The sequence below is a fragment of the Callorhinus ursinus genome, unplaced genomic scaffold, assembly GCF_003265705.2.
Source record: "Callorhinus ursinus isolate GAN/ISIS: 27379988/994484 unplaced genomic scaffold, GSC_fseal_2.0 scaffold83, whole genome shotgun sequence".
Classification (NCBI taxonomy): Eukaryota; Metazoa; Chordata; class Mammalia; order Carnivora; family Otariidae; genus Callorhinus; species Callorhinus ursinus.
In genome coordinates, this window is record NW_027397145.1 from 958,054 (window position 1) to 979,400 (window position 21,347).

The 21,347-nt window shown below is 56.0% G+C and overlaps 1 protein-coding gene across 4 annotated transcripts in view; it reads left to right on the forward strand.

The window, feature by feature from the left end:
* The window catches only part of NRG2 (neuregulin 2), a 181,671-nt gene that overhangs the window by 150,845 nt on the left and 9,479 nt on the right, over positions 1 to 21,347 (forward strand). For 2 of the 4 annotated variants that reach the window (XR_012376747.1, XM_025852259.2), the window contains exons 4-5: positions 8,020 to 8,140; positions 14,036 to 14,112. Coding sequence is in view for 3 of the 4 variants with exons in the window: in XM_025852259.2 (XP_025708044.1) it covers positions 8,020 to 8,140; positions 14,036 to 14,112 (198 nt within the window). In the remaining variant the exon portion in view is untranslated. Of the gene's footprint in view, positions 1 to 8,019; positions 8,141 to 14,035; positions 14,113 to 14,479; positions 14,539 to 19,121; positions 19,146 to 21,347 lie in introns of all 4 variants that reach the window. The other 2 variants (XM_025852262.2, XM_025852261.2) reach the window with 2 other exon arrangements.

Sequence of the window (21,347 nt, forward strand, 5' to 3'; positions counted from 1 at the left end):
CAGTTCCATCCACGTCGTTGCAAATCTGCCGCTGTTATCTTAAAGGTCCAAACCTCCAAGTCCTGGTCTGTCTTCTTTCTGGATCTTTCTCACATCTGTACCTCCCACTCCAACCCTACCTCAGAGGCCACCCAGCCCAGGTTTCAGCTCTATTCACCTAAACCAGAGCAATGGCCTCTTAAGATGCTTTCATCTTGTCATGCCCCCACCCCGTGGCGCCACAGAACAAGGACTTCGTCCCACAGCCCAGAGCCCACCAACCTGGCCCTAACGATCTTTCCAGCCCTAACTGTCATCCCCTACAGTCTGTTCTTATTCTTCCTCTCATGCTATCTCTCCCAGGCTACCATCCGCCCCGACCCCTCCCTCCCACCACAGTGTCATTCCCAACTCAGGTCCTGCTCCCAGGTGGAATTGTGAGCCAGGAGTAGGGAGAGCAGGGATGGTGCCCTCTCCCCAGGAGTTACAAGGAGAGCTACTATTTACTGAGAGCTTGCTCCGTGCCTCATTCTATACTATCTCTTGAGCTCTGACAGACCCATGGTGTAGCTCATAATTTATGAGACTGAAGCTCAAAGAGGTTAAATATTCTGCCACACGTCTAACTGATGGTTAAGGAGGGATCTATACCATGTAAAAGTAGTTAGCAGACACTGAGACCGTGAGCTCCGTGGGCCTAGGTCTTGCCTGATTGCCGCTCTAGCTCAGGGCCTAACACAGTGTCTGGCTCATAGTAGGCGCCTGGTAAATAATATAGAAAAGGACTTATAACCTGCTCCAAGGCCTTTACTGACTCCCACAGGCCCCAGGGGGGTACGTGCCCCCCCCCCCGGCTCCTCCCCAACTGTCCCAAGCCCAGGAAAATGGACCATGCTAGGTGTCCAGCACCTGTTACCTCCAGCCATAGTGGGCAGACATTCTTAAATCCATTTTGGACTTGATGTTTCTTGTTTTGTTCAAGATTTTCTTGGTTAGAATGGGCAGGAGGGGCACCTGGCTGGCTCAGTCAGTAGAGCATGCAACTCTTGATCTCAGCGTTGTGAGCTTGTTGGGTGTAGAGATCACTTAAATAAATAATTAAAAAAAAAAAAAAAAAGAACCTGACAAGAACCCAACTTAAAACTACTTAAGGAATGTACTTATTGGTTTATAAAACTGAGAAATCCGGAGGTAGAACCGGGCTCAGACACGACGGAGTCCGAGTACTCAAATAGGGTTCAGGATGCCCTCTCCCACTGAGTGTTATACTCCTTCTCCCCTTCTGTAGAATGGGCTTCTCCCATGTTTGGGGACCGGACAGGGAAGAAGAGGCCATGGCCTCAGACAGCTCCACGTTTCACATCATCCCGGCCTCCCACCCAGGGAACACAGACAGCTCTCCTCTGCATCCCTCACATGACCCCAAGGACGGATGCCAGTGGGTCCTGCTTAGTTCACGTGCCCCGCTTGGCCCAGTCACTGGCCTCAGGGGATGGGGTGGTATCCTCGCCAGGCTTGTGAGCCCGCCGAGGGGATAGAGGCGCAGAGTCCAGCGAGGGATGGCCCTGCCCGAACTACACGGGGCCGGGGTGGGGGGGGTGCTTTCCTAGAGGGGTGCAGTCAGCAGAGGAAGAGGGCAGGGCTGCCGTGCAGAAAACCACAGTACCAGCCTCGCTCCGGTGCCGGTCTTGGGGTCTGAGGCTGGAGACCATTGGAAGATCCCTCAGATGCACCGCAGCCCCGCGCCGCACAGGAGCTCCTGTCTGCGCTCAGCAGCCCCTGTTCGGATAGGTTAGGGACCGGGCAGTGGAGGTTCGGGCTGGGCCCGGAGGGCTGCCCCCAGGGCTCCTTGCCTCTCCTCCCTCCAGCCCAGCATGAGAGCAGCCGGCCTGAGCAACAGAGAGTCCCCCGAGCTTTGGTCTCTTCCGAGCTCTGGGAGCCTGGGAGACTTACTCGACCTCACTTGTCTTCCATTTCCCCAGCTGAAGGCTGAGCCAGATGATCTCTAGACTCTTTCCCCATAAAATTTGAAGATTGAGTTTGATATTGAGACGGACATCCTGTGCACCTAGCCCCCAGCACACCCACACCCACACCCACACAGTCACCCCACCTCTTCTGTTGCCCTGTTCAGTCCCTGGCAGGCCCCTACCCTTAACATGGGGTGATGAACAGGGCCACTGCGGGGCATCAGGAGGCCCCTGTGGGGGCACCGTTTCCACAGGCAGAGATGCCCAGGCTCCTTGTTTACCCATGGAGCCCAGAAGACCTGCAGCAACCACACCCTGGGGCGGAGGTGGAGGGCGGGTAGCGGGGAGCTGTGCCTGCCCCCCTGTGACTCATCCCAAGTTGGCTTGGCCCGCCCAGGCCCCAGGGAAGCCAGGGCCACAATGGTGGGGTGGCCAGAAGAGGGCATGGGAGGGCCCAAGGAGCAGTGGTCGCACCAGGGGCATCGCTGGGACCCTGGCGGCCTGCTTGGGCTCTGTTCCTGCGGAGCTTGAGGCTCCTTCCCCAAATCGGAGCAGACCCTGCTTACAGTCGCAGCTCTGCCGGCTCACAAGACAACTGCCTCCCTGGTTGCCTGGGAGGAGGAGTCAGCAGGAAGTGTGTGGGGCTTTTAATAAAACAATCAGCTTGGTCTAGCCCACCTCGGAGTTCGGGAAACCAGCTGCCTCATCCCCAGCTGAAAGAGAACTTGGGAACATCCTGAGGTGGCTGTCCCAGTCCCAGGATGTGCAGCTGGGCTTCGCTCCGCCCCAGAACGGACACAGATTTGACCTGGGGAGTCACAGGACCGCGGAAGCCCTGCAGAGGCTTCTGGGCCTGTCCCTCACCTGCAGGCTTAGAAAGGCTCACTGTGCGTGTACACACACACACACACACACACACACACCCCTGCTGTCTCGCTCACCTATTCAGCAAGGCCTTACTCAGAAAGACCAGGTTCAGAGCTCTGGGGAGTCATAGCCTTGGCTCCCAGCGAAGTCCCCCAAAGTTCCGGGCAGGACGCCAAAACCCAAACTCAAAGCATCTGCCTGTCCTAACACATGAAAGAGGAAGGGCAACTTTACCCACAGGAAAGGGGGCAACATGGGCAGGTGGGTGGGAGCTTTGATGAAGGGAGGTCACTTGATCGGGGCCCTGAAAGGTAAGTGGAGGTTCCCCCCTGAGCAGTGGAGAGGAATTGCAGCAGTCAGCAGCAGGGACAGTGTCTCCTGGCCCTTCCCTCCTTAGAGCCTCGGAAAGCTCACGCCCACCAAGATGCTAATGACTGAGGGAGGCCTCCTGGGTTTACCCTTCCAGGCATTTTTAATTTTAATTCCAATGTAATTAACGTGCATATCAGTTTCAGGTGTACAATAGAGGGATTCAGCAATTCCGTGCCTTACCCTGTGCCCACCACAAATGTACTTCTCATCCCCAACACCTATTTCACCCATTCCCCCACCCACCTCCCCTCTGGTCACCATCAGTTTGTTCTCTAGAGTGAAGAGACTTCTGGGTTGTCTTTTTCTTTGTTCCTTTGTTTTGTTCCTTAAATTCCACATAGGAGTGAAATCACATGGTATTTGTTTTTCTCTGATTGTATTATTTCACTTAGCTTTGTACCCTCTAGATCCATCTACATTGCAAATAACAAGATTTCATTCTTTTTTATGGCTGAGTAATATTCCATTCTTTATCCATTCATCTGTGGATGGACACTTGGGTTGCTTCCATATCTTGGCTGTTGTGAATAATGCTGCAGTAAACATAGGGGTGCACATGTGTTTTTGAATTAGTGTTTTCATATTCTTTGGGTAAATACCCAGTAGTGGAATTACTGGATCATATGGTAATTCTATTTTTAATATTTTCATACTATTTTCCACAGCGGCTGCCCCTGTTTGTATTCCCACCAACAGTGCATTTAGGGTCCTTTTTTCTCCCCAACCTCACCAACACATGGTGTTCCTTATGTTTTTGATTTTAGCCATTCTTCCAGGCACTTTTAAGATTTTATTTATTCGAGAGAGAGAGAGAGATAGCGAGAGAGAGCACGAGTGGGGGGAGGGGCAGAGGGCAAGGGAGAAGCAGGCTCCCCACTGAGCAGGGAGCCCGTCGCTGGACTCGATCCCAGGACCCTGGGATCATGACCTGAACCGAAGGCAGACGCTCAACTGACTGAGCCCCGCAGGCGCCCCCCAGGCAAAATCAAAAATTTTTGAGGTATAACTTACAGACCATAAAATTCACCCTTTTTAGACTATAGAATTCAGTGGCTTTTAGTATATTCACAAGGTTGAACGACCATTACCACTAATTCCAAAACACTTTCATCACCTCAAAAAGAAACCCCATGCCTATTAGCATTCACTCCCCATGCCCCCACCCCTCTGCTTCTGGCAACCACAAATCTATTTTCTGCTTCTATGGATTTACCTATTCTGGACTTTTCATATAATTAGAGTCATACAGTATGTGGCCTTTGATGAGTGCTTTCTTCCACTTACCATAATGGTTTTGAGGTTCGTCCATACTGTAGCACATACCAGTACTTCTTTCCTTTTCATGGCTGCACAGTACTCCATTACATGGCTAGTCCACATTTTGTTTATCCCAGTCAATGATTTGGGTTGTTGGGTCATCCAAGTTTTTCCCCATCTGGGCTTTCATGAATAATGCTGCTGTAACATGCAGAACAAGTTTTTGGTGCGCACACAGGTGTCCAGTTCTCTTGGGTATATACCTAGAAGTGGAATTGCCTGGCCATATGGTAACTCTGTTTAATTTCTTGAGGAGCTACCAGACTGTGTTCCAAAGTGGCTGCACCATTTTATATGTCCCCCAGCAAGGTATAGGGATTCCACATTCTCCACATCTTCACCACCACGGGTTCTGGTCCATCTTTTTTATTATAGCCATCCAAGGGGGGTGTGAAGTGGCATCTCACTGTGATTTTGATTTGCATTTCCCCGATGACCTTCCGGGAAGATTTGCGTGTAATAGGAGACAATGCTTTAGTCTATGGAAAATTATCATCAGGCCAAGTTGACCAGACGAGCTCCTGGATGGTAGTAGAAGGCACCTTACTCCGAAAAATCAGATGTTCATTTGCTCATGACAGATATTTGTAAATACTTGTTAGGCACCTGTTACATGTCATGCACTACTCTAAACACTGGAGTTCATTGGTGAACGAGACAGACATGGACCCTGCCTAGATGGAGCTTACATGCTGGTGGAGGAGCTCGGCATTTAATTATGTTACAATAAGTACTCTAAGTACAAGCGTATGCAGCTAAGAGAAAGGGAGGAGCCTGGGCAGCCTCTCTGAGACACTGATATTTTGGAAGTCCTGGCCAGGAAGACCCCTAGCTTGTTAGAGGAGCTGGACTAAGCCGGTACAGTCTTAAGATACCGCAAGAGAGGGACAAGACATGAAGTGGGAGAGGAGTTGGGGGCCTTTATGCTGAGGGAAAATGGAAGCCATTGGAGGATTTTGAGAATGGAAGTGCTTGATCCCTTTTACCTATTTTAAAGACCACTTTGACAGCAGGGAGGCAAAAAGGGGAGAGCTGAAGGCAAGAGTGAGGGCAGAAAGACCAGTGAGGAGGCTGCTGCGGTCATCCAAGAAAGGGACCGTGGAGGCCTGGGCTGGGAAGTGGTGGCGACATGTGGCCGGAGCCTTGTGAACAGGTAGAAAGACAGCCTCGGTGATAGATGGATGGGGAAAACAGAGGAGGAGAAGAAATGAAAGATGCCCTCCAGGTCTTTGGTCTGTGCTGCTCAGTCAGTGGGACGAGTAAGCCTGGGGAAGCAAGTGGCCTGGCAGATGATCAGGAGCCCCATTTGGGGAGACTAGGGGCCATCCCAGTTGGGGGGGGGGTCAAGGGAGCAGCCAGACTCTCCAACTTGGAGTGCAGATGTCACCTTTACTTCCCCAAGCGTGGGCAGACACAGTGAAGAAAGACGGATCTGCTGACAAGGGAGCATAGACATGCTGCCTTGGGGGGAGTCCAGCACAGGCCGTGCATCCCAGCTGAGGCCACATCTTCCTTCGGGAGCCATCGCCTGCCTCCCAAGGCCTCCATGAGCACAGACATGCACGTGGACAGGCCCAGGTATACAGCTGTGGCCCCAGCCACCATCCTCCCTGCTGTCCACTGCTCAGCCAGCATAGCTATGGGCAGTCTCTGCCACCCACGGCCACAGAGGTAATCAAGCCTGTGGTCCACAAGCCAAGACTTCTCTGCCTTAGCCAACACCCACGAGAGGACCCAAGCCTGTGGTCCACATCATATCTGCATTCGCCGGCTCATGTCAAGCCTTGGGGCTGACATGTTCTTCCACGGGGGACTAGCTGGCTGGTGAGGATGCTCAACCAGGCGTCGGGAGCCCTGCGGCCTTGTCACAACACACACTGACTCTGGCCAGGCATTCCCCTGCCCCTTTCCTTCACTCCTCCTTGGCAACATAACTGAAGGGCAGGGCAACCTCTGGTGTCCTCCAGAGCAACGGATTTTGCAACTCGCAGGCAGGGTCACCTCAGCTATTTCTCTCTGTCCCTTTCTTGGTTCCCTGGGTCTCCCTGACCCAGAGTGGGCAGCGACCAGCAGAGGCCTCCTGTCCCAGCTGAGTGTGGCGGTGTGTGTGGGAGGAGACCTCCACAGAGGCGGGGCTCAGGGGGGCGGTGGGCCAGAGCGGCCACAGGCACGATGTGGAGGGGAAAGCGGGAGCTGGCCCTGCCCGCCGGGTTTTATCGGCGAGCTCCTCAGACATACACAGAGGCAGAGATGTGTATATACCCCCAGTCCCCGCGCTCCATCTGTCTCCCACATGTCTAAACACTGAGGGCGCCAAGTGCCTGCCCTCCCCCTCCTCCTCCCAACCCCATCACCACGGGGAGGGGGCGGGGAGGGACTCGACACCCCTGAGGAGACAGGAGCAGCCGAGGTAGGGCGGGCCACCTCAGGCAGGAGGCCGCTGCTGGGTGGGAGCAAGAGATGCTGGGAGCCCCAGAGGCTGAGGTGCTACCCAGTCTGGATATACATGGCCCCAGGCATTAGCTCACAGATGGAAACCAGCACTGGGGGCAAGACTTTTCCCTTGAAACCAGGTTTCTGGATGCCATCCCCGGCAGGGGGCGGGGCGGGGGGGGGGCAGAACTTGAGTTATTTTCATTTAGCGAATGAATCTAATCCATCAGATGGGCGGTCTGGGTTGGCAGCCTGAAAGCCCCGTTTCACGCTCACCCAGCGTCCACGTCCCAGCCACTCTGCAGGCCTCTACCCATCCCACCTCCTCTCCAGCAACCTGACCTCCAGGGTTTATAGCCTGGGCTGTCGAGGCCTAGAGGCTCCCTTCAGGCGCAGCAGCTGCCTGAGTGGGGGAGGATGGGGCTGCCTGATGAGGGCAGAGGCAAAGAAAACCCTGGGTGCTTATGGAGAGGGGCACAGTGGCCTTTGTAGCAGTCCTGAGAGTCTTGTTCCCTCTGACAAAGGCGGAAGACGTGGGAGCTAAGATTCTCCTCATGTCTCTTGAGATCTTAGAGAACGAGTCTCCAGAAGGGCCGTTCCCCTCCAAGCCCAGCTCCCTTCCAGCCACCTCCTGGCCACCTCGAGATCCCAAGCAGTGCAGATGGATGTAGAGGTCTCCTCCCTGCAGCCCACAAAAGACAGGATGTCTCATCTACCTATGGTGGAGCCCCCAGAAAGGCAGGCAAGAAGTGGGCTCTTATTCCAGGTAGAAGGAGCATTTTCCGCTAGCTTCTCATCTCCTCCCAAATAGAGAAAATCGTCCTGGCCTTTGGAGGTTTGGGTACTTCGGCCCAGAGTACAGGTGCAGGGTGGTGCTGGGCAAATGGTCAGAGCTCCTGGTGGCCTCCCCTTTGCCTTGGTGGTGACTGGGAGGAACCACCAGACCTCCCCTCTCAAGTTATTCCTGCGGTTCCTGATCTTCCAGCTCTGAGATGGGCCATGACGGGCCAGCAAAGAGGTGGTTCCTGGGGCCCAGAGGTGGTCTTAGTGGGTCACTGGCACGTGTCTCTCATACCTCCAGTGAGTACCACTCTGTCATCCTGGTCGGGGCACGCCCGGAAGTGCAACGAGACAGCCAAGTCCTATTGTGTCAATGGAGGTGTCTGCTACTACATCGAGGGCATCAACCAGCTCTCCTGCAAGTAAGTAAGCGGTGGGGGCGGGCAGAGGGGCAAGAGTAGGGTGAGAGAGGCTGGGGCAGAAGCCGAGGGCTCTAGGAAACGTGCGCTTCAAGCCACGGACATGGGGTCCCCAAGGGTTGTAGACAGGGAGGTTTGCCCCTCTCCCTAGCCCTTCCTGGGCATCGAGGGAACTGTCTACCCTCAAGAGCTCCGGGCTTCTGCAGTGCCAGTTTCTCAGGCCCCGACCCACCCCACCTCCCAGTGTCCACCCTTTCGCTAACACCTTTTAGGGAGCTGGGGATGCCAGTCTATGCCCTAGGCACTGAGCCCTGGGTTCTCTCTCTCTCCCCCCCTCCCGCTCTCTCTCCCCTCCCCTCTGTCTCCTCCCATCTCTCAGCAACTCTCCAAACTCTGTTCTGATGAACATCTCCCAGGGTGTGTCTTCCCCAGCAGTGAAGAGCTTGGCAGGGTCAGGCAAAGCACAACTCCCAGTGCCCTTGGTAGTGAAGGGTCTGCTCTCCTAGCCTTGAGGGGAGAAGAGGACCCTGCATCCAGTGCTCACCGCAAGACCTGGCTGCTCTCCCTGCCCAGGGTCCAGCTGTGCCCTGGGTGCTACTTGTTCCATTTCCGACCCCAGCCCCTCTCTGTGGAGTGAAAGGACACCAGTGAGGATACGGCTCTGGGTGTGGCCCAATGAGGGAGGTCAGGGTTGAGGAGGAGCTCAAGCTGGGGCCCCTCTCCCTCCAGCCAGGCAAGGCTCCCCAGCAGGATCTCCATCCCGCTCCCCTTAACCAGCAGGGCAGATGGGAGCACAGTAGCCCAGGGCTTGTTCAGGTCCAGCTGTCCATTCACAACCCACAGTTGTGAATGAGGAGCCGGAGGGAGAGCTTGGTGAGAGCAGCACAGGTTCTGGCCAGATCGAGGTGGCGGGGGGGGGGGGGTGGCACTAGTTCACAACTTTGGGTTTTCAAAGCACCCCAAGCCTAGGACCCTGGCGAGGTGCCACAGTTGCCCCATTCCCATGGCATCTGGGCAGAGGCCACCAGAGTACTGGTGGAGATCAGAGAGAGGCGTTTGCCCTTCCCACAGACAAGGTCAGATTCAGCACTTCTCAGCTCTCCTGCCTCTGGACTCCAGCTCCAAAGCTGCATCTCCCCATTGACTACAGCCTTAGCCCAAGACCCCTCCACCTCACAAGGTGACAATGAGGGTGCCTCCTTGACACTTTCCCCTCAGTACTGGGCGGGGGGGGCCCGGACTGCCAAGCAGATCTGGGCCTCTTGCCCCAGCTGGCCTCCTTTGCTGGCCTCCCCCCAGCCCCACCCTTCACCTGCTGCCATCCCCTTACTGGCCTCCCCCATCCTGAATTTCCGGGGACTGTCCCAACAACAACAGCAGGTCCCCCAGGGAACTTCTCAGCCTGGACTCAGCCCCTCATCCTTCCCCTTCTTCTGCCTCTAGGAGGCTGCCACATTCGTGCAACAGACCCTGGGGAACATTCTAGCTGTGAAAACACTCTGAGCTCTCTGCAGGAGATCTATAGAAACTCATAAGGGTTCTGATATACCTCACAGACATCCCCCAGCCCTGTACGCCCCTCTTCTTTTACTCCCCGACACACACACCCACACACACACACACACACACCAGGCCTTTCCTCTTCCCTAGCCCCTCGGACACTGGAACCTTGAAGGAATCTAGCAGCATCACTGAGATCAGCCCTGGCTCCAGGCAGGGAAGGCTTCAGCCACCCAGGACAGGTGCCAGGGCCGAGGAAGGCCATGGGGGCCCAGAGCTCCAGTGCTAGCGTTCAGTGTGGAAAGGGGTGTGATGAGCTATATATATATGGGTTCCCACAGGGTCCTGCCAGCAAGGCTGTACCCCTAGGACCCTCCTAGTCACACCCAGCTAAATCTGAGAGAAACAGAGGGCAGGAGCCTCAATCATTGCGAAGATGGTGTCCTGTGGGCAACTGGGGTTCACTACTTAGAACTTGAAGTTGGTACCCCAAACCACGACCTCCCCATTTCAACCTGCCCTAGGTCAGTCCCAGCCAGGGCTCCTGGAACCAACTTTCCCTGACTCCCTGAGCCCTCAGGGGAGAGGGGCGTCCCCGGTGAGGATCACTTTCAGGAGGGCAGGTCCTCAGAGCTGTGCTGGAGAAGGACAGGGGGGAGGGGGGCAGGGCAGAACCCAGAGGCCATTCTGGGGGCGGGTGAGCTGGGAGGGAAGTGGGGGGCAGGCCTCTTGGGATTCCTGATGACACCTGAATGGAATAAAAAGGAAAGAATCTAGGAAATGGAACTCACGTCTTACCATTTGTGCTGTTTGTTTACTTTTTATTTTGATTTTTTTGCATTTCCGCTTAGCTTGGATAATGAAACTAGACTGGTCAGTTTCATTCCAGTTTCTATACAAATCAGTTTTCCTTCCTGGTTTTCTGACACTTGTCGTTGTGTATTGGTTCTGAGCCCTGCAGGGAGTGTTGGGAAGCAGGCACACTCCATCCCTCCTGTTTTTCTGGAATTCAGAGCCAAAATAAACAGTATCACGGATACTGAATTTTGTTTTAAAAAAGAAAACTTAGGGGGATTGGAAAATGGGGGTCCAAATCCAGGCGACTGTCCCCTGTCTGGGCCAGACAGGGGCCTCCGCACTTCTCGCTGCTTTCTCCTCTTCTCTCCGTGTTTTTGTGGAGCACGGTTGGTGCGTGACTCTTGGGGACTGGTTCAGGGGATGATGACAGAACAAGACTCTTTCCAGCCCTGTGCACATACCAGTGGCATGCCTCCCTCTCCCATCAAGCTCATCCCCCCCCCCCCCTGCCCCCCCCCATGTCCAGGTGGTGCTCCCATCCCATCCCCATCTGCCTGCTCATCGTCTCCACATCTCCACCCCACCCCTCATGAGGCCGGAGACCCTCCCCCCCTCCAGTGCCCGGGGCACACGCTCATCCTTCATCCTCCCCCTCCCCCGGGTGAGGGCAGCACACATGGCATTATCCCCAGGCTACCAAAAGGAGAAACTGAGGCCCGGGAGGTGGGTGGGAAAACGGGGAGGCAGAGCCCCAACCTGTCACCCCAGATATAGCCCGTGGGCTCTCCTCTCTGCCCGTCTCACCTCTGCTCTTCTCCAGCCCTGGGCACAGACCTTCCCACAGTCACAGTGGGTGACCTGGGGGAGGACTGAGAAAGCTATGACCTGCCGCTCCTTCTCATCTGGCCCTTGGGCCCCGGACCCTCAGAGGGCCCATCCCTGTTTCAGTGGGAACCTACCCACTACCAGCCAGCTCCCCACATGGAGTCAGAACCCCCCCCCGTGGTTGAGAGGTTTATGCAGCCCGAACCCCGCTACCTGGTCCTGAGCGCAGGGTAGCAAGGCTGTAGGCCCACCCCCAGAATCGTCCCCAGGGAAGCCCCAGGCTCCTGGACGTGGCTCATTCTTAACAAGGAGTAAGGAGAGTCCAGGAGCCTGCTAGAAAGATCTAGTACCCAAAGAACAGTATGGGGTGCCCATCGCCCACTGCCCTCTTTTGCTCAGCCAGTGGGGAAGACGCTTCCCCAGGGCAGGAAGATTAGGACCATATTACACAACTCCAGGGGGCACATTCGTGTTAGAGACCGTACCCATGGTGCCACCTGGAGCTGTACAACTCAGTGGCCATGAAAGGTAGGAGACTACAGTCGGGTTAGTCCAGGCTGGGTGTGGGATCAGCAACGCAGGGATGTGCTTACTTGTCGTCATTGGTCTCCAAGAGCCATGGGACAGCATCCCTGCCTGTCAGCAGTGGGAATCAATTCCCCCTTTGCCCCTGAACTACCCCACTCTCTCTCTCACACACACACACAAGAGCCGGGCTAATCTCAGACATTGGACACAAACCTATCTCTTTCCTATTCCTTTGAGGATTCTGAGAGTCATTTTGGCAACTTCCTGGGTCTTTATCCTTCATCCCCAAAGCTGCTGCTGCTTTAATAATCACTTCTCCCCTCCAGCCCCCACCCCAAGTGGACATCAATCTCTGAGAGCTGAGGAAGGAGAGCTGAGCCTGACTGGAGCTGGTTGGGAAGCCTTAGCAATGACCTGCATTTTCCCGGGTGGGATGCTTAGACCAGAGAAGGATGTACTGACAAGGTGGTAGCCTCCTCCTCCTCGCCACCCTGTTCAACAGGATGAGTGTGCATCAAGTCCATTATAACCCCCACCTCCCGCCACGTTCTCCAAACACGCTTCCCAGCCCTCCACAGCTACGCACTGGCCAGGCATTCCTACACATCTACTACCAGCCCTGCAAGGACCAGCCTCCTGCCTCCCCTGCGGGAGACGCCATTGAGGCCCAGAGAAACTCCAGCTGCCTGCCCACCAACCACTCCGAGTCCCTCAGGCTAGACTGGGGGCAACAGGAGTTCTGCGAGTGTCTATCACAGCCAACGGCAACCATCCCCTATAAGCTCAAGGGGTTGCTGATGGTTGGTATACACAAGAATGCTCAGAGGTCGAGTACACTCCCCTCTTGAGGAGGTTTACTGATTCATGTGGAACACCTGACCTATTATTGAAGGAACACTGGCGATGGAGTTACCTAATTTCCCAATAAGGAAGAGGCAGCCCAAACCCATCTTTGAGCAGGGGAATGGGGGTGGGATGGTCAGTCTGGCCCTGTCTTTAAGCCTCCCTTAGGTATCTAGCCTTGCCGGGGTTCAGAAGATAGTACAGGGCTGGGCATGTCTCCCAGAAACCTGCAGGACAGGGACTCGAGAATAGAGTGGCAGCCAGAGAGAAGACCGTGCACGGGGGGTTGGGGGGGGAGACAAAAACAGGGAGCATGGATGGTGCTCTGCAGCTGCAGAGGACCCAACAGGGGAGGACGCACTCCCACCAGAGCCAGACAGTGATGGAGGAGCAGGTCACAGGGAAAGGACAGGCGGCCCAGGCAGCCAGGAGACCCCTGAGTGGAAGAGGTTTCAGGGCCCTCAGGGAGCCTGCTTTGGCCCTGCCCCGCAATTGTGGTTCTTGCCACGTGAGGGCAGATGCCCCACACCTGGCCCCGGCAGGCCAGCTTTGAGACGCTGTAAATTCCGGCTCCTCTCCACCTCACCTGTTCCCCACTAAGCTTTGTTTTCCCCCCATGTGTATTGCTTCAGGGCAGCCTTCCCCAAACCATGTTCACAAGGGTTCCTCAAAAAACATCTTCCATGGTCAAATAAATTTGGGACATACTGGAATATTTAGCTCTTTCCTTCTACAAAACTTTTCCTGGCCTTTCATATGCCAGTGCACATTGCAGCTCTACAAGGAAACCTGGGGATGGATTTCTTAAATTTATTTGGCCACAGAACCCTCTTTGAGAGAACAGATGGAACATCTCCAAGGTCCCTTTTGTCACGGGCATACAGTCTAGAAACAGCATTCCGGAGGTCTTCCTTTGAGCTTTCTGGGGGCTGTTTCGTGGATGAGAAAACCTGCCCAGGGCCCTGGAGAGAAGCCGTTGGTAGAGTCTGGAAGGAGTGGCTTCCCAGAACTTGGTCTTCTGGAAGGCTCCCAGCACCCTGCCTGCCTGCCTGGCTCCAAAGGGCTACCGTTCCAGCTTCACGGGGTCCCAGGCAGGTCAGAAGGGAAGTTTCACTGGCCACAGGACAATTGGGCATGAGGTTCCCAATCTCCCCACCCACTTTCCCTAAATCATCCTCCTCTCCACCCCACCCCTGCCCCCCACCACCCACGGAGCAACATCTATGAGAGAGATTTGGAAGATTTGAGCCCTCCCCCCAGCCCTGACTCCAGCCCCTGCAGCGATGAGTGTGCCCCAGTGCCCGACTTGGTTTTCTCATTCATCACTGTGCACTTTGATTTCTAACCTGAGCCTCGCGGATGATGCCAGTTTGTTCTGTGATTTTTCCCCTTTTCCTTCTCCAGATGTCCAAACGGATTCTTCGGACAGAGATGTTTGGAGAAACTGCCTTTGCGATTGTACATGCCAGATCCTAAGCAAAGTATGTTTGAAGATACAAACACAAGTCCCCGCTCCTTAGAAAGCTTCCGGGTGCAGTCCCCCCCAACGTAGGGCCTAGGGCCAGGGGTGTTGGTTGTTTTGATCTTTGGCTGTTTTGTTTTTCTTTTTTGTATTTTGGTTTGTTAGTTCTTTTGTTTTGTTTTGTTTTGCTTTGTTTTTCATTTTTGGCCTAATCCTTGGGTTGCAAGTTCAGGGCTGCAGGTAAGGGGCAGAGTGGCGAGGCCAGTACAAAGCGCTAACGGTGGCAAGGAACCCAGCCGGCATCGGCAGGAGCCCGTGCCGGGGTGTTGCCGTGCCTGTGGCTCGCTATCCTGGCTCTCTCTTTCTGGTTTTCTTTCTTTTGGTAGGTGTCCTGTGGGATACACCGGGGACAGGTGTCAGCAGTTCGCAATGGTCAACTTCTCCAGTATGTCTCTTTCTTCTATTTCTTTCCTTCCCTGGTGACTGACAATCTCCCGAGCGGGAGGGCTGGGGCCTTGCTTAGCGAGACTTAGAAGGGGCCGGGGGAGCGGGGGAGTGGTGGTTGTCCTGGGCTCAGCCCTCGGGGCTCACTGGAAGCCTGTCTGGAGGAGACGGATATGCCCCCTGCCACCCCCACCCCACCCCACCCACCTCTTCCTCTTTGCGGGGCGCTGGGCGCAGTGATACCTCGTCCTCTGTGCAGGCGGCTGCAGCCGCGCTCCGGGCAGCCCCTCCCAGGTCAGGCAGCCCGGCCAGCAGCGGGGAGAAGCCTGAGCAGGGCCCTCACCTGCCTTTTAAGACCTGTCTGGGGAGGCCACGTGCTGATGGGGCCAGGCAGCGAGTGCATGCACGTGTGGGCTGGTGTGTTTGAGAGAGAAACAAGTTCTCGGAGAGCCTGTCTCTGGGTCTGGCCAGAGTTTGTTTGGTTTTGATTTGGGGTGATGGGGGAGAGTGGGGAAGGAGGGGTGGAGGGAGAACAAGCCCCAGGGCAGTGGTTTCCATGGAGGCCAGAGACCAGAGGCCTTTCTGTGGCTCCAGGATAGGGCGGGGGGGGGGGGGGGGGGGGTTGCTGCCTGCTACGAGATAGAGGGAATGAGGATTCAAGGCATAATGGGTGAGTCTCTCTAGGCCCTCTCTGGTCTCAGTCCCCATCCAGAACTTCATTCCCTTCCTTTCTCCTGCTTGTGAGGCTGAAGCTTTCTGGTTTGCACAGTGAGCTGGAAAAAAAAAACGTGAGTCCTGCCGCAGAAAGAGGAGAAAGTAATTGTGGAATGTTTTGAGGCTGGGAGCAATTTCTTCAAGTGCCACCAGGTGGAGGTGGAGCAGAGCAGAACCAGGCCAGCTGCGGCGGGGGGGGGGGGGGGGGGCAACACGTGGGGCCCACGGTCTGTTGGAGGCCCCGCCCAGGCAGCCACCCTCCAGAACACTCCAGGCTCCTGCTTGGCCCACCCCCACCTCCTCCTCTCCAAGGAGGACAGCTGGGTCCTATGCAGAATGAGGAACCAAAGTGGCGGTGCCTGGGCACAGAGAGAGGGAGCTCCCGAAGAGCCAAGAGCAGAATGCGGGGGGAGGGGCGCGTTTAGGTGGCCCTTGGGAGGGGAGGGGTTTGCGGGTTTGGGTCTCAGGGTGGAGTGAATGAGTCTTCCCAGTCCTCCTTAGGCCACAGCACAAAAGCCTAGAAATCTTCACCTCCTTCTCCCTGCTAGGGCCCGGAAGCCAAGACTTGAGGAGGAAAGTAGAGGCCCCAGGGAGGTGGGGGCTGGGCAGCCCAGATGGTCAACTGTCTTGGCGGGAGTGTGGGAGGCAGCACTCTCCCCAGGCCCCTCCGGTTGGAGGCCAGGGAGGAAGGCTGTGGGGCTAAGAGCAGAGCTGTGGGCAGGGCATGTGGTCTAACAGAATTCTTCGGAGTCCAGGCTCCAGGAAGAATTGCAGAGTCAGATCCAGCCCCACTGGAGGGCCAGAGGTCAGGAGGGGCCTCAGGAGGGAACAGAGCAGCCAGGCCGAGGCTAAGGAGAAGGGTAGAGAGGCAGTGGAGGGCCTGATTCCTTTGCACCCTCAGTCCCAGAGCCTCCCTGGCTTACGGGACTGTTCTGGACAGGGAGTCCCAGCCCATCGTGAATCAGAGGAGCAGAGCCTCCAGAACTCGGCCACTGGCCAAGCTTCTCTGCCAGCTGGGCTGCTTCAACTTTCGGCTCAGAGCTGCTCAGAGGGGCAGCAGGGCCCCGGGAGCCCAGAAAAAGCCTAGAAATGCTGCCACAGGCCTTTCTGCCTAGTGTTATCAGGTTCCTTGCTGTTACCTTTTCGGGAGGATTTACATTCTTCACACACTTGGCCGAGAGCACTTCGTGTATTGTTCTATCAGATACTTATTGCAAAGGCAGTAGAAAATGCTAGCTGAAGTGTTCGGGCTTTGGATTCGGACAGATTTGAATGAAGATGCCAGCCAGCTGCTGAGCTTACCAGTTCTGGGGCCTCATTTAACCTCTCTGAATCTGTTTTCTCATCTGCAAAATGGGGACAGTAACATTTATGCCTCGAGGGTTGCCGTGAGGAAAAAGTGCAGTGATGTGTAGGAAGGGCTCAGCAGAGAGCCTGCTGCCGTGGTTGGAGGGCAGCTTAGCACCTCTCCCAGCTACAGCTGGTATGGGGTGGGGGGCGGGAGGGCCAGCACCAGTGCCCTGGAGGCTGGCTCCCAGTCCTGAGCAGTGTCTGACTTTTCCCCTCCACCTAGACAGCCTGTAAACCAGATTACCTTTTGCAGTGGCCACGGAAACAGGGCCTGTGGCCACGACAGCACTTTGAAGCTTCTCCTCTTCCCCTGACAGCCCCTCCGTTTCCCAAGAGTCAAACCCTGTGCATCTATATACCCCCCAAGTGAAAGAACACCCACACACCTACAGACACACACACACACACACACACACACACACAAGCATATACTCGCACATGTGCAAACACGCATGTACTCACACGTACTCAGACACACAAGCACATGCCTGCACTCATGCAAAGCACATCTGCTCACCCCCGCACACACCTGTGCAAACGCATGAGCACGTGTTCTCATCAGGGGCCCGAATCATGGCCTCCTTGGCCAGGCCCCCGTCACTGCGTGTCATTGGACACGGCCGGGATGATGACTTTGTTTGTTGTCTGGTAAACCTGGCATCAGGGAGTCCAGCATCAGGTTGCCATGGTCATTGGTCAGTACCCAGTAGAACCCGTCTGTGATTCAGTGGCCCTGCTCCATCCTGGCGGGGTGGCAGCCTATGAACATGCTGAGCTGGAAACATCTTTGACAGGAGCGGACTTAGCCACAGGCCCCTCAGACTCTATCCCCAGTGAGAGGGAAGCAGGGCTGCCTTCCTAGAGACTGGGCAAGCTCTCAGTGACCTCACCAGTCCTGTCGGCCTCCACTGGCCCACCCCAAACAGGACTGGCCTTTGGCTGAAAGGGGAGGTCCCTTAGGAGGCCCAGATGCTGCTGCTGCTTGGTTCCCAGAGCAGGGAAGCAGAAGAAAACTCTTCAATGGCTTTCGGACCCCACCCGCTTCTCCATTGGTGGTCATTTTCCTCACAACCAGCAGTTGGGCCCAGAGACTCAATTGGCAGGAAGGGCACCGCCCTCCCTGCCGATGGCCCCCACGTTCTCCTTCCTCTAGAGGAGAGGAGAATGTCAGAACACAATCTCACCCCCTCCCTGGACCTCGCGAACTGACTGTGCCCGCGGGGAGGCCATACACCAGGCTCCTGTACGCACACCGAGCCTCCCGCCGTCCAGGCCGCTCGCCGCTTCCTCTCACTACGCGCAGCCCCTTTTGACAGATGAGGAAACAGAGACTAGACTCGCCCACGTGCACACAGCACAGTAGCGACAAAACTGAGACTTGGAGCCTGCACACAGGTGTTGATCACATGAGAATGGTAGGTGAGCTTTTCAGAAACACCGCTGAGATCTCTGGGCTCCCACCCGAGACCCTGATCCCATTGTCTGGGATGACTGTGAAGCCCAGCTGGGTGGCAGAGCTCCCAGAGATCCAATTTAACAGAGCCTGAGAGGTGGATAGGCCGAGAGCACTTGGAGATGCCGTGGGTCTGGGGCAGGGCTGATCCTTGGGCGTAGCCCTTTGATCTAACCCCTCTAGGGTGTGGGTGCCCACTTCACAGGGCTCTGAAAGCACACATTTACAATAAGATCCCACTTCAGAAAGTGCAGTTGGCCCCCCATTTGATACACGTATTCCGCAGCTGAACCCACCTGGCTCTTCCTACAAGTTGCTGTTGGCTTTCCTAAGTAGTGAAATCAGTCTCAAACCCCAAGGCCTAGGCCCCATAGGCTTCTAGGGTGTTGGAGGTATGTGGAGAAGTGACCTGCTGCCTGAAGCCTCCTCCCCTCCCCATAAACTCAGGAGTCTCCAGGCCCGTGCTCCCAGTAGGTGGGCAGGCCAACCACGCCTTTGGAGGCAGGACACAGACAAGGGCCAGTCTGGCCCCCCCCCCCCGCCCCATGCCCTTGTTCTGAACAGAGAAAAGGGCCCCATGAATGAGCGCAGGGCTGAGCAGGCGGTCTCCAGGAGGGGCGTGAGAATGTGGAAGGCCTGGCACCGGAGCTGGGGGGAAAGCAGGACTCCTCGGACAGACACCCCACTCACCTTTCCGAGGTGTCCCCTGGGGACGTCTGCCAACTGACTTTTGCGCCTCTGCCTCCCCACCAGGTACTAACCCCACAGCTCATCTCTAAAGAACCTGCCCTGCCTGCTGATCCTAACATTTCCTCTCTCCAACCCCCTCAGGGTTCTCGGGGACTGGGTGCCAGGGCAGGGGCTCAGGAGGCCGGGAGGGGACACCACTAACCTGCTTTCACCTCACAGGCTGGCTGCTGGTGTCTGAAGAGTCCTGACCAACGTTTCTCTCTCTCTCTCTCTCTCTCTCTCTACCCCCCCTGCCCTCCCCCACCCTCCCTGCTCCATCTTTCTCTGTATCTTTCCCTCCATCCCTTCCCCTCTCTGACCCTCCTCTCTTCTGCCAGAGCACCTTGGATTTGAACTAAAGGGTACGGAGCTCTATGTATCAGTCAGTGCCATGCACAGCGCCCCTCTCCACAGCCTCTGACACCATGCGCACTGGACGTTGAGTCTCCTTTCCAAAACATGGAAAAGGGATGAGTCCAAAAATCTCCCCTGGCCCTACCAAGATGTCCTATCATAAACTACATTGATTTGGGGGAGACAAGAAGCTCAGAATAGCAGAGCACCCCGGGGTTCAGACTGTGCACCCAGGGTACAGCAGCACCCCCTGGCCTGAGGCCAGTCACTGGGAGGCCTCCCAGGGGAGCAGCCTCCAGAGCTGGTGTCCTGAAGCTACAGCATCCTGGCTTGGAGAGTTGTGCAGAGAGGCATCCTCTTCAGTTCGACTCTAATCCTCCTTCCCGTTCCCACTTCCATTTCCATTGCTTTTCCTTCTGCACTGCACTGGCAGCTGATCTCACCCATTTGTCTCTGCCCCCTGCCCTGTGTCTGTCTGCCGGGCTCTGCCATCCGCTTGAGGCTGTCACTCCCTCCATGATCTCTCTCCACAATGGCACGCGTGTTCTTCGCCTGTGGGCAAGACAAGCGAGGGTCTAGGGTGGACTGGCCTCTGGTGCTTGCCCTCCTGCTCCCCGGCTCAGAACCTGACCTCCCTCCCACTACTGTCCCTCGGGCCCCTGGGAGACACCTTGAGTGGGAAGGGACTTGGAGGGGTTGGTCTGTCCTCTCTCGGTGCTGGGAGGCTCCACCCTGGCCTCAAATGTCCAGACATGTTACAGCAGGAGAGAGGCAGGGACTCAGGAGTCGAGGCTTCGGTGGGGTCAGACCTCAGATGCGGTACAGAGCCTACAGTCCGAGGAGGCTTCTCAAGGCAGGACCGGAGAGGCCCTGGTTCCCTCACCGCCTTGCCCCTATCAGCTCTTCTCGGGAGATAGGGCTCAAAGTCTGTGAAGAGTGTGTCTATCTGCTGATGCTGACAGGTTGGGAGGAGAGGGGCCGAGTCTGCGTGGTGTGTGTGATCGTGGCAGGATGCGTGCGGTGAACCTGCCGGGGGGGGGGTTGTGCTGTGGGGGGTGGATGTCACACACCTTGTTTGGCCCCCCAAACAGCATCCCATGCGGGATGCTGCGTGCATGAAGGCGCGCGGTGGGACATCTTTGTGTGAAGGCTGAGCGTCGTGCAGGTGCAACTGTGAGGGTAGGGAGGTGAGCGGCAGCATGTGCAGATATGTGTCTGTGTCTGTAATGGTGGTCTGGATGTCCATTCATGCACCAACTCAACAAACATCTACTGAACCCCAGAATTTGCCAGACTATGGCGATCTGGCACACAGAGTCCCTGCCCTCCTGGTGCTCAAATTCACAGGATGAGACAGACAACAAACAGGAAAGATATCAGGTGGTGGTAAGTGCCATACCAAAAATAAAAGAAGGTAATGGGAGGGTGCCTAGCTGGGGAGGGAGTGACCTTAGCTGAGTGGCCAGGAAAGGCTTAGGCGATGAGCTAACATCTGGGTCAAAACCTGCTGGAAAGTAGGCAGCCCTGCCAACAAGTGGAGGAGAGTGTTTGAGGAGGGGGCGCGGCAAGTTAGGGACGGTGGGTGGAGTGGGCTTGCCTGATTCAGTGGACGGAAGGAATGGCAGCACCTCTGGACACAGCAGACACGGGGACTGGACCAATGATGAGATGTAAAGGCAAGGCTGGGACTGTAACCCAGGCCTCCGAGGCCATGGTGCGTGTGTGGGCTGGATTCGAATTGCAGGGGGAGGCCATTGTGGGTTTTCAGCAGAGGAGTAAATGATCTGCTGGCTTTGGGGGCAGAGGACAGACAGGGTTGGGAGACGGGCTGGGGAGGAGTGGAAGCAGAGAAGCCAGTCAGAAGGTGCCCCAGCTGTCCAGGTAAGAGGTGACATCATCCTGGACTGAGGCTAGAAGTGGTGGAAGTGGTCAAATCCAGAATCTACTGGGGAGGCGGAGCTGAGAAGACTGGCTGAAGCGCCAGGTGTCAGAGCAGGGGCAGAGGAAGGAGTCATCGGCAGTGACTCCAAGGTCTGGGGCCTGAGCACCAGGAGAGGGGCTGCTGCCACTGACGACATGGGAAGGGCAGGGAGCAGGTTTCAAAGAGGCTGGGGAATCAACACTTCTGCTTGGCCATGGCCCTTGGGTAGAGGAGTCTGGAGCTCAGGGAGAAATCAGGGCAGGAGATACAAATCTGAGAGTCACCTGCA